The 15,882-nt window shown below is 44.7% G+C and overlaps 5 protein-coding genes across 5 annotated transcripts; 2 read left to right on the top strand and 3 right to left on the bottom strand.

Annotated features, from left to right (window-relative positions):
* Positions 1-294: 294 nt before the first annotated feature.
* Positions 295-2,013, top strand: GL218_08479 (uncharacterized protein; the record flags this gene model as incomplete). Its single annotated transcript, XM_033585283.1, has 2 exons — positions 295-966; positions 1,027-2,013. The coding sequence occupies 2 exons, from the start codon at positions 295-297 to the stop codon at positions 2,011-2,013; spliced, it is 1,659 nt and encodes a 552-aa protein (XP_033440538.1).
* A 667-nt stretch (positions 2,014-2,680) lies between these two features.
* Positions 2,681-5,260, bottom strand: GL218_08478 (putative six-hairpin glycosidase-like protein; the record flags this gene model as incomplete). The annotated part of the gene is made up of 1 exon (XM_033585282.1): positions 2,681-5,260. The coding sequence occupies one exon, from the start codon at positions 5,258-5,260 to the stop codon at positions 2,681-2,683; it is 2,580 nt and encodes an 859-aa protein (XP_033440539.1).
* Positions 5,261-8,651: 3,391 nt separating this feature from the next.
* On the bottom strand, positions 8,652-9,572 carry GL218_08477 (uncharacterized protein; the record flags this gene model as incomplete). Its single annotated transcript, XM_033585281.1, has 2 exons — positions 8,652-9,402; positions 9,535-9,572. 2 exons carry the CDS (start codon positions 9,570-9,572, stop codon positions 8,652-8,654), a joined length of 789 nt encoding a protein of 262 aa, XP_033440542.1.
* Positions 9,573-10,004: 432 nt separating this feature from the next.
* On the bottom strand, positions 10,005-10,863 carry GL218_08476 (putative vacuolar h+-atpase assembly protein; the record flags this gene model as incomplete). Its single annotated transcript, XM_033585280.1, has 2 exons — positions 10,005-10,553; positions 10,609-10,863. The coding sequence occupies 2 exons, from the start codon at positions 10,861-10,863 to the stop codon at positions 10,005-10,007; spliced, it is 804 nt and encodes a 267-aa protein (XP_033440543.1).
* A 378-nt stretch (positions 10,864-11,241) lies between these two features.
* Positions 11,242-12,653, top strand: GL218_08475 (putative hexaprenyl pyrophosphate synthase, mitochondrial; the record flags this gene model as incomplete). The annotated part of the gene is made up of 2 exons (XM_033585279.1): positions 11,242-12,435; positions 12,492-12,653. The coding sequence occupies 2 exons, from the start codon at positions 11,242-11,244 to the stop codon at positions 12,651-12,653; spliced, it is 1,356 nt and encodes a 451-aa protein (XP_033440540.1).
* Between the last annotated feature and the right edge of the window lie 3,229 nt (positions 12,654-15,882).

The following is a 15,882-nucleotide window of genomic DNA, read 5'->3' as shown; positions in this document are numbered from 1 at the left end:
GGTCGCTGAGCGACTTTTTTTTTAACGCTCATTGCGATCTGATCCGAAGCTCCGGATTTTACTACCTACCGGAACCCTCCACTTCCATAAGCCTCGCGCCTTTTTTCTTCCTTTTCCTTTTTCCTTTCTTTTTTTTCTTGTTGTCGTCGCGCGTCTCGTTATTCCGTGATGGTCTAAATTTCTTAACTTCGTTACGAACCCGTACGAAGCTCCTATCCGTCCCGCCTTAACCGAAGAATAACAACAAAAGACGACCATCTCCCCCTCCCCGCGCCGCCTATTCCGGACGTTACCATGTTTCTCCTCAGCACCCGCGATGGCTTCCCAAAGGGCGATAACGCGACCGACACCGTCTTTTATAACATCCACTTTAACGCCTCCACGCTAAATTACTGGAATTATACTTATTATCCGATCAATGGCACGCTCTCGAACGGATCCTGGTGCATGCTTATGAACCCGCCTTACACTCCGAAAGGTATACTGACCAATGGCACTTTTATCAATAGTACTTGGTGTTACTTGGCTACAGATCCTATCGGGGACCGAGCACGCGCTGGTATTGGTTTTGCTGTGGCTTTCGCCTTGTGTCTGATTTTTATACTGGTCAATCTGAAAAAGCATGGCGAATTACATCTACCCGCCGAGAAGAGATTCTACCCGATTGGGAGGAGGTGGCAATGGTACTGGTCGATATTCGTTTGCGCGACCGCTCTCGTTGGTCTTTTCACCGGGATCGATGTCGACCGGTACCATGTTGTAGAACTTCCCATTGTTCTAAATGTCTTTTTCTGGTACCTTATGCAGATCGGTATCATGGCGGTAGTCTGGGAGGGTATTCGACATTGGGGTAGTTGGATGGAACGTCAATTTATCGACCCAAACCCCTTCGTCCTTCAACAAAGCGATAAAAGAGGCATGTTTGAGTTGTGGCTCCCCATCTTCTTTTATCTATGGTTATGGCTGGTAAGTTTTCGATAATAATCTTACTATATCCAAAGAATTATGTGTTAATTAGCCGCCAAGAATTTCTTCCTCGTTGTTCCGCGGAACTGGGGTGCAATCGAACTCCAGCGATCCCCCGAACAGACTATAGAGAATGCAATACCAGCTGCCACCGACGGGCGCTTCAAGGCAGGGACATTCTGCTTATTCGTTGGTTGGTGTACAATTATGGTCTCTTTATGGCACTCTATTCGACATTACGAGCCTCGAAACCGTGGTTTTTTCAATCGTATTATCGGCTTTTTAGGATATATGCCATTCCGCTTTACACTAATGATACCCCTTGCGCTAGCTGTCGTTGCTTACCAAGGCTTATGTGCTTGGGACTTCGGTCTCTCGCCTCTAAATGTCAAAACTAATCTATTAGCAATGTATCTTGGAGGCTATGCACCAACTTTTCTCATCCTAGTCATACAGATTATTGCAGGCTTTATGCGACCAAACGAAGATCGTGAACTACTGCGCCAACGACGCGAGCGAGGACAAACGCTGGACCAGGAACTAGGTCTCATTCGAAAGCCTGCTTGGTGGCGCCGAGTCAATGGCGACGTGTCAGCTGGTAGCATGCGAGACAGGATTATGCGAAACGTCCGTGAGGTTGGTGGTGGACGGCCCACCGGTAGGGAAGTTGAAAGACTGGCGGAGCGGAGGGCCGCGGAAATGGAATCTGATGCCACAACTCGAAATAGTGGCATAGAAATGAACGAGATTCGACGCGCGAATAGCGCCCGTGGTGGTGGAGCCCCTGGCTCGGCTCCTCCACCGCCGCCGTATTCACCTTATGGGGGAAAATCGGACCAGCGGAGGTCTGAGCGTACAGTAGAAGTGGCCGCTGGTCTCTTATTCCCGGGAGCAAATGCTAATACACCCGGGGGTAGAGGCAGAGGCTTAGAGGTTGCCAATGAGCAACCCCGACGCCCGGGGACAAACGAAAGAAGTTCGAGTACGGCTAGTGGCATGTCCACGACTGGACCGCCTCAGCAGATCAGAAGTATGTTAGATATATGAGTTGAGGATGTCAGGTTCGAAAGCATGACTTAGGTAGTATTATTCGGTCTTTACTCGGGGCTCATGATGACTGAATGCGGCGTTGGAATTGGATATTCGACTTCCATTGAACATCTCTTCGGCTACAGGATGAACTTCGCTTGAACGAGATATATGGGTACTTGAACATTTATGATGCGATCTCTACGCGATATACAAAATATTAGTTTTTAAATTGTAATAAATACCTAGCTACCTAGGTAACCATATAACAATACCTAAGGAAAAATCGCTGCTGCAAGTAGGACGTGCAGGTGGCCGGGAGCATAACGAGGTTGAAGAATCAATTCAATTCAACAAGATACGATTATGGACATGAAGGCAAAGTAAAAAGTGTAATAAAAGTTGTATTGATTTTTTCCTATATTTAGCGAGCCTACGATGTAAAAGTGACAATATTTACTTTGAAATATTTCGAGTCTATCAACGCCACTTAAAATATCTCTTACATGCGTGTAAATGCAACAACCATTTGCGAATAGATAACCGATACTAGGAAAAATGAAATGAAAACAAGACTAAAAGTCAATCATACTTGCCCATCACAATATAACGGCACCGCCGACTATGCGTTGGGTAATTTCAATCGCGCAAACGGTGAACTATCACGAGTAAAAATACCGTGTCCTTAACGCAACTCGTCTAGCCGAGGCGGTGACTTCCTGACAGCCCGTTGTTTATACGGTTTCCCTGCATACCAAGCAGGAGTCTTTGGTGCTTCAGGAGCAGGCAATGCTTCGGTGCCGTTCTTCGTAAACAAGCTTCCTGTCGTATCCCCGCCCGCAGCATTAGCAAGCTGTCCGGTCTTCCCAAGAGTCAGCAAGGCAAAGTGACCGCCGACAACAGGGCGGGCACTGAAATGGTCTATCTGCAACGGGTATTCCCCCGTCCCTACTACTTCGTATAAGTCGGAAAAGGGAAGGTTGGTGGTAGTCTCGTTTAGCCAGTAGGCAATGGCATTGACGAAAAGTCTTCTCGTGGTGGGAGAACAGGTAGCCGCCGTCCAAATTTCCCAGTCGGATTTGGTATAGTGGTGTCGGTTATCCAGGGGTACACCGAAGGTCTGCGACACACTCGCGTACCATGCAGATTGCATTTCGTACACCTTTGGGTTGACAAGCCCCATGTTCAGGAGCTTGTCGAAGTAGATGTTATAAAGTAGACCCCAACTAGACCTCCACTGGTAGGCTAGGAGCGTGTGCTTCCCAGACGGATCAATCGCGAGATCTTCCCATTGGTCGTAGTACGATATCGCCTTGTCGGAAAACTTGGCGGCATCGGTTGGGTTTCCGACAACTCTGGAAATAGAAGACATGGCTTGTAGGCCAACGATGCCTTTGATGGCGAGGTTTGTTTGGTTCGCGAGTTCGCCGGCGAAATCGTCCGTGCTGAGTTGCGCCGCGGGGACGAGCGAGAAGTCAATCAGATATTGGGCAAACTGAGACAATAACTCGTAGTGAGTTACTAACCAGTTCGAATCGCCAGTGAATTTGTAGTATGCGTAGGCCATTAGGATGAAATTTCCGCTATTCTCCACCGGCATGTACTCGTCAGTGCCTTCGACATGACCAGTTGCTAAAGGGAAATGAGCGCCGATATCATGTGTCGAGTAGGTATTGGGATAGAAGTCGCCTTCTTGCAATTCGCATAAAGGCTGGAATATGTATCTGAGTAGATTTGGATTTGCGTAAAGGAAGAATGGTGACGCTGGATAAAGAACGTCGACAGTATTGATATTGCCATTACTGGATATTTCCTTTTGGAACATGAGTGGCTCTACGTTATCATCTGCGCTCGAGCTGTTGGGCACTGATGGAGGGACAGCAAAAACGTAAGCTCCCATAACTTGTCTGGCTGACAACGCTACAATCGCGTAGTATGACTCGGCCTCGGAGACGAAAGGAACCGCAATACCAGTAGCATTAGTTGGTTCGAGGAATCCGTAAGCCGAACCAGGATCAAATTTATACTGCTGTCCATACTGATCAGTTCCGTTTAGAACATCTCGCGCCGTATAAGACGAGTCGTTGGTAAAAACAACAGCTGTGCCATTGCTATAAACCGGAGGCTCGCTCCCTTTGTAGAAAGCATCGACATCAGCTCGAAGCTGCGTTTCAAACTCGTTGGCCAATGCTGCGACAGTATCGAAGTCATTCCAATGGAAACGTATCATATCGTGCATTTCTCCGTAGCATTTCTCCCACCACGGCGCTAAGTTTGACAATCCACCCTTGTGAAGATATCTCACGATTGGGTTCTGAATTGAACCGATGGTGTAGCGAACAGAAGTCTCTATCACATCGCCCATGTCGTGAGCAAAAGCATAGACAGGCTCTTGGTTCCCAAAGCCGCGAGCTGCCGAGCCAGCATCGTCGTTGAGAGCGCGGTTGTTAACGAAACCAAACCGGACGCTCGTAGCTGACCCGCTTTGGTACGAAAAGTTCGCAGCTCTAGCAGGGCTTGTAGTGAAAGAGAAATTTCCCCATCGCGGGACCTGTGAGGCCTCGGCGAAAAGTGCGGGAGACCTCGGTCGTAGGATCCAGCTGGTTGGGACATCAGTCGAGTTTCCTGTTCCATTCCCGTTTAGAGGGCCGGTGTGGAACTCTTTTATAATATCGAATTCGTTCCCCAATCCAATCCACTGGGCGTTCACATCGGAGTAGAATTTCACATTATGCGGACGGCCGTCATTTGACTGGACCGTGGTCGTTAGATAACTAAGGGGAATAGAGCTTCGGCAGATATCCTTTGGCGTAACTGGTGAGAAGAAGCTAGCGGTAATAATTACCGGACCAGCTAAGAAAGTAAAGTTGGAATATTGAGAGTCGAACCTTACTTCAAGAGGTATCGTTGTATTGAAGTATGGTAGCTCCGGAAAATCATTAATAGAAGTGCCCATGTACTCGAACGAGTTGCCGTCGACTACCACAATTCCTTCCCATCCTAAACCCTGGCCAAACCAGAATATGGGGTTTCGATTACTCAGCGCTCCTTGCCCGGCAGTAGATGACCAAGCGCTAGTGTAAGGAGACCTGACAGCCAAGGGGATAGCTGGTGGTCTTAGGGGGTAATACTTTGGGGCATCTGCTGCGGCGGCGGTATTTGGATAGATAGTGAAATTGGAAAAGGGCGTTTGAGCTAAAACACCAGGTAAGACGACCATAAGAACCCAAGAGGCTCTAATAACGAAGTCCCAAGTGGCACGCATGATTATTTTAGCTTCCTATCCTTAGATATAGAAGATATGTTAGATCAGTCTACCCTAGGGACACCAGTAGTCGAATTGTACCTGCATCACGAAGTGCGGCATGACACATATATGACTTCATGGATATACGATGTTACTTACCTTTAGCTATGTAGAAATAAAGTATATAACGACATCCATAGCACATATGGGAATGTATCTCGGAGTAGGTGGGGATCTTCTAATAACGGGAAGCCGATATTATTCGGCGTAAAATAAGGGAGGTGATTTAGATATGTATGGCAATAAACGGCCGATGCATAACTATATGAAATGGTTGAATGATGTATGGTTGAATGGAAGGTAGCTGTAAGTAATATCTAGATATAGAGTATATCTTAGTGAAGTCGCAGGAATATTTAGAGAAATTGAGTAGATAGATGATGGTGGTCTTGTAGGATGTAACGAAAGGGGTTTGATTTCCATAATTCCCGGATATGTAGGATGTGGCTTATATTATATTTTCAGTGGGAAAAAATTGTATTCTTTTAAATGAAGAGCCCAAAAGGTTAATGTTCGTGACCAACACATAATGAATGATTGCTATTTGTATGTAAAAGGCGTCTCACAGTTGAGAAGAGTTAAGGTACCTATTCAAGCTTGAGGTTACTGGTGTAAGGCATACGGCAAATTGTACCTGCTTTAGCGCCGATATACTGACATCACCAATATTTACACCTACTTGTTGATTCTACCTTAGGTACCTCTTATCCTACATAGATGATATTGGGTGTATATCAAATACCAGTTACACGGGATGTAGTGGGCACGCAACTACCGATATCAGACGCTGAGTGGATAGTTTAGTGGTCACTCAACGTGATTGGCTACTTTGGATCTGAATTTACCCTTTTAGGTAATTAACTATTTGTTCAACGGAGAGGGGCACGAGGAATTAATGTTCTGGACCGCGTTATCCATTTGATGCTTGATTGATTGTTAATTGATTGTTATGGAGTAGTGTCCACAATCCGGGTTATACGCAATATATTTACAAAAGCCCTCAAGTTTATGGGCTCATGGGTTCATCCGAACTAGCGAGTTAATGAGTAATAGGTCACCGGCAGATTGGTTGGTAGGTTGGTAGGTTGGTTAAAATAGGTGCTTGTGTTGTACGTGAACCGTAAAGTTGCTTGATATCTCTTTGATAACAATATCTAAACATTAGTTACATATTATTCTCAGGAACGTGTTACACCCGCAGTCAGCACGTTATATGGGACTTGAGTCTTGTCGGAACTACACATTCCACACCACATGGCCGGCCCGTAAACCCCCTGACGGCGAACCCCGCGATTCAACAGCCTTACAAAGAAAACGTACCGCACCTAATCTAGGTACCTACCTATGCTCATAATCGCCTGAATTATATGCATTTATATTGGCCTACTATTAGAACTCCACGGCTTGATATATGTTGAGCAAGAAAGGCGCCTTTATATTAACTTATTTTTATTAACCATTTTGGTCACTTATACTGATAATCGTTTATCTGCATGATGAGGACATCTAACACCGCTCCTATGCATTGCGCATATTAGATGGTGATAGAGATACGCAATATGTATAGGTACCTACCTAGGTACCTATACATGGAATCGCCTTCGGGTGAATTAAAACTAGAACTAGCATACCTCGTACAGGAACACCACATGTTCATACTTCGCGTTCCTGATGCGGATACGCGGGTAGCACGTGGGCGCAACAAGTTTCCCCCAATTCAATCCTGTCTATTAGGTACCTTAGGTATGTAGGTACTTGATTTCAAACAATAGTTGTACTCAGTATCTCATCCCAGCGACTCATTTGTTTGACGCCCAGGAGTTGCCGTACGAATTGCCGTGGTAGATTCGCATCAACCGCAATGATATTGCCTTTTCAGTCATCTCTTACTAAATTTTAGCCCGCTGGGGTTGATCTGAAAATGCGCGGCCTTACGACGTAATGAAGAAAATGACGCCTGTGGCATGAAAACTATCTTCACAGTTTGCGTACACCTTTAGCATATGAACATGGATACCTTGGCTGCTAATAGTTTACCTACTACTTTAATTAAAACCCGTAGTGGCCTAATGCCATGAGGGTGAAGATCATATGGAAGAATAATACCGGCGATTTTTATGACTGACTAATAGACAATGTGGTAGTCGGGTAGAAATTTACACGAGGTCAAGGTCAAGGTTCAGCCGGCAATGATTCTTAGTGGGGGTTATGATCATCTAAATATCTAAACTAGACCATTTTTTGTTTATATTCACCATGTAAAGCGTTGAAGTAATTGATAAGCTAAGGGGGAAAAAGGTGTGAGAGGCAAATTTGCCTGCTTTCCGTCCGTCCCAACCAAAAGCCCCATGATCACAATATCCGGAGGTTTGGCATGGGCTTTCAAATGTGTGGAGAAAATGGTGTTGGGTTTTCCAAGGAACGAACTGATTTCATTTATAATAAATGACATTCACTGGATCGACGGCTGGGAAAAAGAGGAATGCCGATAAAATATTGACCCAGTGCTGACACAATTTATGCCAAGCTTTACCGGCATGATGCCAGGGGGGAATCTCGTCAACGGCTCGTTAACATTCGCCTATCGTTAGATTGATCGTGCTGCGGCTGAACTTTGAAGACCATGATGCCGACCTCAATTGCTCAGTTTGCATAGGCCCCTCACAGGTAAATAGGTATTCATGCTGGTGACTATGACCTTCTATATTGCATTCACTCAGGCCCTTGGCTTGACTAATGTTTGGAAAACAATTCCGAAGGAGCGATATTCCATTGGATCTGCACGGGTATAAACGCCGCGTAACGAGAAGGCCATCGTACATGCGTGACTTATCTCATATATATAGGTACTGCTGATTATGTGATCCAGACTTCTGAGCGATTTCGGAGGCCGCTATCTTTCCACGAATGTCAAACCGTGCAAACGCTCCTTTGCGGTACTTTTGCCTTCCCCCAAACTTTCTGCTGCGGATAATCGTGTGGGATGAAGATGACCTTAGACTCTGCTGGTAACAATAACGTTGAGTATTCCGATAGGAAGGACGCTCCGTCCGCTGTGATATCGACTTAGATATAACATGCAGCCCAAGAAGTTGCGAATCTCTCTGAGTCGAACAGAGGGTGAACCGGAATACTTGGATACCGCATACTTAGTAAACAGTACAACGTCTGTTCTACTACTTAACGCGTATTCCTCTTATCATAGGTAAAACTGTCAGATCCTAAGTAGGTAGTTAAGTGTATTCGTTGGCTAGCCTATGTTTGAGGTTGGATAACCTAAAGCTGCATATTATTATTATGATGCAACGTTTGAATGGCGGTGTGGTTCCTCATAACAAAATGATGTTATTTAATCCACTATTTCATTGTCATAGGTGCTCGACTTCGCCTTCAGCATTGCTGCATGACGCCTAGCATGGCATTTCGCATCTTGCTTGTGTAGAGGGTTGTAGAGCATATTGCATTCGTTGCATTCGATGAATCCTTTATCCTCGATTGAAAGACTTAACGTCGTTTGTACTGTGGCGGGTTTAAAAACCTTCTTCATGCTCCGTTCCCGCTTCTTGGTGTCTGGCTGAATATTTTGTTCTGTGGCCGGCAAGTTGAGTGTTGCCGAGGAAACCTCAGATAAAGTGTGTGGCGAGTCGATAGACAAAATAGACCCAATATCAACATCATTAGTTATTTCCTTTTCTCCGCCCCTTCTTGTCGTCTCTTCTGTGTTTGATTCTTCCGATGCAGCTCGAGATGCTATACGAGTGGTAAGTTTTCGGCGATTCTTCCGGGGTAGGGTCCGTATAGGAGGAGATGATGGAGGTGTGTTTATGGGGTCAACTGGCTCCGAGGATGGCTCTGACGAGTTCAGCGCGCAACTCGATGAAGAAGAAACCACCTTGAAGTAGCTCATGATCGTGCCTTTTCTTATAGGTTGTATGGGAGGTAAAATAGGCGAAAGGGGAATGCTAGTATTACAAGGCGACTCAATTGCCTTGTCGTTTGATATTGTAGCTGTGTCGATAATCTCAATGCATCGTCTTTTCGAGGTAGGTTGTAAGGGTTCATTCGTTGAACTGCGTTTTCCATAAGTTCGAAGAACTCGACTACGCAAATTAGCGCGCAGATCATATATAAATGGTCATAATATACTAACTTGCGTTGGGGTTTCGTCGCGGCTCTGCGATACTAACATTAGCACACTAGATAGGTACTCAATTGGATTTAGATATGCGTACCTCGATTCGGTTTGTGCCTTCGAGGTTGGCGAGTCCATGACTGTTAGTATGTAGAGATTACCCTTTCAAATCAGGTAAATATAGAGGTAGTAAAAGGAGAGGTAAATTTGTTAATATTAGAATTGAGTCAGTGGTAGAGCCTATTCAATTTCCGATGACGATAGTTTAAAAAAAATATCCAAAGTGGAGGATGAATATCAAAGATATCAAGGGAGACGCGTAAATTGATACCAATTCAATAGACGCGTCTCAAAAACGCGAATGTGGGGTATTTCGTACATTAAGTACATACATCCCGCCCTAACATCCCTACTTGACTGTCAGCAGGTGACATCACCAATTTAGCAGCTGTCCACCTCATTTTTGAAAAGACAATTTCACCATCACAACTGTACAAGACAAAATGATAATAATACTAGACCAATGCATTTATAATTCAGACAGAAGGTAGCAAGCATCTTTTGCTAAACTTATGTTGGCCCCTTTGTCCTTCGACGGAGGTTCGTATCGGGTTCCATATTTTCTGGTATAAGTGATTCGATGATGGAACCCTCTTTAACATTGTCGTCTTCTCCAACAACCCATGTTTGAACAATCTTTTTCACTTCTTTCACCTTCTTTTGCTGTTTCTCCCCTTCTGCCATTCTCCATGTGTAGGCAGAATAGACAGCAACTTCAGCGATAGCAACGATGATACTACCACCTAAACTTAAGAATAGTCGTGCTGGAACACTCCACCACCTGGCAGCTAACCAGAGCGCAGCACCGCAGCCGAATATACTAACTAGGAAGTTAATGACCAGGGTTATCTGCTTTTGTATATCACCATGTTCGATGTCTTCGCCTATGTCCGAAGCCCTAAAAGGTCGATTGACTTCAGCGAACGAATGCGCCATGGGACCCGATGGAAACCTTGGAGCAAATGATTCTCGCGGCGGAGCTTTCTTTAACATGCGTTCGTATGATCTTTCTTCTTCTTCGTGACGTAATCGGGTCATTAATGCTTTATACTCTTCGGTCTATAGGTATCAGGGTGTTAGTAATATGGATAGTGATAAGGTATAGGAGACGGACCGGCTCTGGCTTCGGTGGCGGGGGAGGTACATAGACCATCGCACCTCGAAGCAATTGTTCTAGTCCTATGGTATTATTACTCTCATCCTTGAGACGTTTCCATATATCGATTATCTGCCCGTGACTTATTGGGTTTCCAACCAAAGGATCTTTTAATAAAGGTTCATCGTTGTTTGTTGCAATATCATCAAATCCGGCTCTAAACAATTGATCAACTGCCTCCACTATGGAGGGAGTCATAGTGAGGAGTACCATGTTATGAGATGTAAATTGGTATTGAACATGTTATTGTAGAAATAAGCTTATGATAGAATAGTTGAATGCGACGAACTACAGCTTTAGACTTACCAGGCATGATTAAATTGCACCTGCCCTAGCACCAACCTAGAACGAATTCAGGCTGACATCAGCAATAGCTCCAGCCACAAACGAATATTACTAACAGCCACACTCGATCTATGTGAATTTTTGATCTTGTAGTCAGCATCAATTACCTCGAAAAAAAAAAGTAAACCTAAAAAAGTATAACCTTTAACTCATTACTATATCGCCAATGCTACGACCGCCTAATTTACGACTTCCATAAACCAATTGGGTCCTCGAACTAACCCCAAGGCCAGGAAATCAAACATTATGCAGCTCCGAACGGGAGCTTCAGTGCTCTCTAAAGTACGCACGGCCGGCGGACCATCTTCAGTTTTTTTGTCATGCTCGGATTGCCGGAGAGCAACACCTTTAGATCTTAGGATACGTATATCCAGATCTCTATACCATAATAGTCCTAGAAGATCATCAGCATGGGCAGCTGCAGTTTCCGTCGCCTCAAATATGGTCTCTAAAGCTGTCACTAGAGCTACCAAGTCCGAATTACCTATAGACCCGCTACGAGTTGTCGCCAAGGAAATGAAACATTTAACAGGGAATATACGGCAACTTTTAGGTTCCGGACATCCTTCTTTAGATCGAGTCGCAAAATATTATACACAATCCGAAGGAAAACATGTGCGACCTTTAATAGTTTTACTTATGTCAAGAGCTACTTCATTATGTCCTAAATCCCCAGAGACTTTGTCGCCACAAACACTACCTGTCACGATAGACTCTTCGATATCTCCCCTCAGTGTCCTTGCCGATGCCAACCCCTCCTCACCCCACGTCGACTTCTCGTCGCAACCCGGCTCAGATAGCGATGTCCTTCCCTCCCAGCGCCGGCTAGCCGAGATTACAGAACTCATTCATACCGCGTCACTCCTTCACGACGATGTTATAGATCATTCTGTCTCGCGTCGGGGATCTCCTTCCGCCAACTTCGAATTCGGAAATAAGATGGCTGTTTTGGCTGGCGATTTTCTTCTGGGAAGGGCTTCTGTTGCTTTGGCTCGACTGCGCAATGCCGAGGTTGTAGAACTCTTAGCGACAGTGATCGCAAACCTAGTCGAAGGCGAATTCATGCAGTTGAAAAACACTGCGCGCGACGAGCGAAACCCCAAATGGTCCGAGGAAATATTTACTTACTACTTGCAAAAGACATATCTTAAGACGGCTAGCTTAATTTCTAAGTCGTGCCGCGCAGCAGCACTTCTCGGTCGAGCAGATGCGGCTACTGTTGAGTCGGCTTACTCCTACGGAAAGAATCTAGGCCTCGCATTCCAATTAGTAGATGATATGTTGGATTATACCAAATCTGGGAGTGATCTGGGAAAGCCTGCCGGAGCCGACTTAGAGTTAGGTCTTGCGACTGCGCCTTTGTTATTTGCGTGGAAGACGACGCCCGAGTTAAGTGTATTGGTCGGGAGGAAGTTTGGACAAGAGGGCGATGTACAAAGGGTAACCAACATTACCGGCCATTATATTGTAATCTGATATACTAACTTCGTTTATAGGCACGAGAGCTAGTCTACCAAAGCGACGGGATCGAGCAGACGAGGGCGCTCGCAGAGGATTATTCACAACAAGCTATCGCAGCTCTTAAAGACTTCCCGGATAGCGAGGCGAAAGATGGCCTCATAGAAATGGCTATGAACACGTTAAAACGCCAAAAGTAATACCATTTAGACCTATATTATCACCCGAAAACGTAATGGTGTTATATGGTCGTGTAGTTGGGCACCGTTGTAGCCGCGGCGAATGGCCTTTATTACATCAATCTGTAGAATTATGGGCTTCATGTATAGACAGAACCACCAAACTCAGCATTGGAAATTGGGCATCCGTTCTTCGGAATCACCCCCTGCACCATATCCTCCTCCGTCCTCGTGAGACTTTACCAAGCGCTTGATAACGTTGGTCTACTTATTTATAATTCTCACGGAACATGGATGAGTGCTGTTCAATAACACAGACCGCTGAAGGGCCACTACGGTGATAGCTCCTCCGCAACCAGAATTATACAAGTTGCGCGCATTGGAGACGTGGATTCACAACACATCCTAACGCTCAAGCAATCTTCTAGTTCACCGCTACCTAAAAATGAGCCTAGTATTGAAGAGCTTGACTCCTCCCAAAGTCCTACTACATATCTATCACTTTGTCGTATCATTTATATCTTCGGATTCAGCGCCTACGATACATTACCACGTATAAGGACTACGAAGGATTGCTCTAAGATCCGAAGACTATATAGTTGGACGTAGAGCTACCTGAAGTCAAAGGTGGAATAAACTAAGAGTAAAATCTATCTGGAGGTAGGTATACTATACCATTTCTAAGCTTTGTAAGTTTTCCATTTCAACGGGTTTAGTGCCTGACTTAACTCCAGACATATTTCCTCGTGAGTGGACAGATCAGATCAAACGCCAACCATTCGTTATCTGCGTAAGGACCCATCTCTTGGCACTAGGAGTCGATTAGTCCCCCATCGATCCCTAGGTACCTAAAATATGAGCGTTAACAAGGCTATCATAGTGTGCTATCTTAAGATAGTTACTGGTAGGTGACGGTGAGGCATATAATTTGCTGTAGCTCATCTTTATTGATAGGAAGGGTTCAACTATGCTTGAGCATGGTTTCGATACTCGAGTTCTCATGTAAGTAGTCAACCCTATGATCATACATACTATAGCCGATAGCAGTCCACCAAGCTTCACTCAGGTGCACTGGAGGTTTTGATAGGGAAGTATAGCTTAGCGATACTATTGCGGATTTGTTTCATACATTCTACTAGAAGTTTCTATCGCTAGTCATGATAAGTTTACCTCGGTGAGAAAGATAGCTTACTCGGGTCAAAGGCCATAAGATATATTCCCTCCAGGCCTAGCCGTCTAGCACTTCACTGTTAAGAATATCGCGCTCGACAATCTTCACAACCCCACTAAAGCCGGTACGTGCATCATGACTGCCTGCAAGCAGTTCGCAGCTAGGTGGGTTCAGCACGTCTACTCTTGGGCCATTCGTTGCTGCTGCTGCATTCGTGGGGAAGGTTTGTCTGTGTTATAGATCTGCGTAGTATAATTCATACGTAAATGGCTATTGATAACATAATAAAAATAATTGAAGCCGTAATGAAATGCTCTTCATCTGTCAATTTGTATATATCCCATTATGGCAAACGCTCGTCTGTTAAAAATGTCCAGATGCCATAACAATAACACACATTCGTATGAATATATCACCTTCTACATATTAACCTTAACACTAAGGACATGAAGATCCTTGATGTTCATCTCTAAGTTCTTAATCTTGATCTCCACATAATTCGCAGAGATAGCTCGGCGTGTTCTTCGGAGAGGAAATATATGCTGTTTACGTAGCCTAAGTAGAAATGCGCAGTTATAACTCACCAGTTCCTCTGATAACTAGCTACTTCTAGGAGCTCTTCTTCCTCTTCCTCTTCCAAGCGGAACCGCGCACATTCAACTCGTCGAGATGTGATAATCGAACAGAGTGGATGGTCTATTGTTTCTGTGAGCACTGTTACGAGTTAGCTCCTTAAAGGGTTAGAAGTATAAGATTCGTAAACATGAATAGAACATGTTCGAGGGATCGGAGTGGGATAGAAACGAGTTATTATTAGGATTCTTGATGAGCCATCGAATCCACCTCGTGATAATGTCGAGGAGGGGCAGATGGCCCAACATCTGGGAAACAGTGGTAGAACCTTCTAAAGAAACAATACAGTTCCTTGCAAGGAAGCGTGTTGGAAAATTGGATCCACACCGCCTGCTTTGCCGCGAGGCGTCTATTCGAGATGCTTGATTTTGATATACTTGCAAATGTTCGTTCGTGTTTTTACCACATAAGTCTATAAAGTTTCTCAATCTCATGGCTATAAGTACCTACTAAGTAAGGTAGAATGACTAGTTCGCCTTTTGACGCCTTAATACCCCGCTATGATTCTATAGAATCGTATACCGGTGGTCCGTCGTCAGTTCTCATCTGGGGGTGGGTGTGAGCTAGCTATTGTGGATTATTTCATACTGATTAACCAACTACCTTGTAATTATAGAACTGCGAAACTTGGGCTCACTAATATTTTAGTTATATCCTCTCACAAGTGGGCAAGCCTCGAGATATTGCGAACGTATAATCACGTCAATTACTTGCAGATAATCTTCGTCTGAATTATTGTAGTAAACTCGGGTTGGCCGTGATGAACCAAGGTGTCTGATTGGTGAAAAGACCCTGTTATATCCAGGGACCCTCGTAGATTATCAGTTATTATAAGATCTCCACACCATAACTAGGGCCCATGTACTGATTAGTGGCAGACTCACCGACTAGCCCACGATGCTCAGCTATAGTGGCACGGGGTAAGGCGGCTCCTAGGAGCTTAAATATATTCCATTGCTCTTGGCGCGTCGGCTGTGAAAGATTCGTTCGTGAACGATTATGGACTGACGATAGCAAAGAGGGTTGATTGGTTCAGCTAAGCCTTCCTGAAGCTCCCCCATGTAGATACAGCTCTGCCCTATCTTACTTATGGAATCATAATTCCCCCCCGTATTCTGTGATGACGCCACGAGAAAAAGTTCGCTGCAGATGCTGTAACTTCGTGAGCTGCACCACCGTACCACCGACCATACATATATTTACATGTAACAGGGGCTTGGATACCTGGGTACATAATAGGAACACAGTGTTGCTTGGATGGTAATACGAAACTATAGATATCCTAAACTGTTCGATATCTCAATTATGGACCTGAGTAGCGAATCAGCAATCCATATGACACTTCTAAGGCCGATTTGGGGATGAAATACTATGATATATAGTAGGAATTTACTCAATTCGAAATAGTTAATCTTTCAACTGTCTATAGGAAAACTATTCACTTAT

Source organism: Daldinia childiae, assembly GCF_008694065.1.
Source record: "Daldinia childiae strain JS-1345 chromosome Unknown Scaffold13, whole genome shotgun sequence".
Taxonomy (NCBI): Eukaryota; Fungi; Ascomycota; class Sordariomycetes; order Xylariales; family Hypoxylaceae; genus Daldinia; species Daldinia childiae.
The sequence above is the reverse complement of the archived record's forward strand: the minus strand, read 5'-3'. Positions and strand labels throughout refer to the sequence as shown.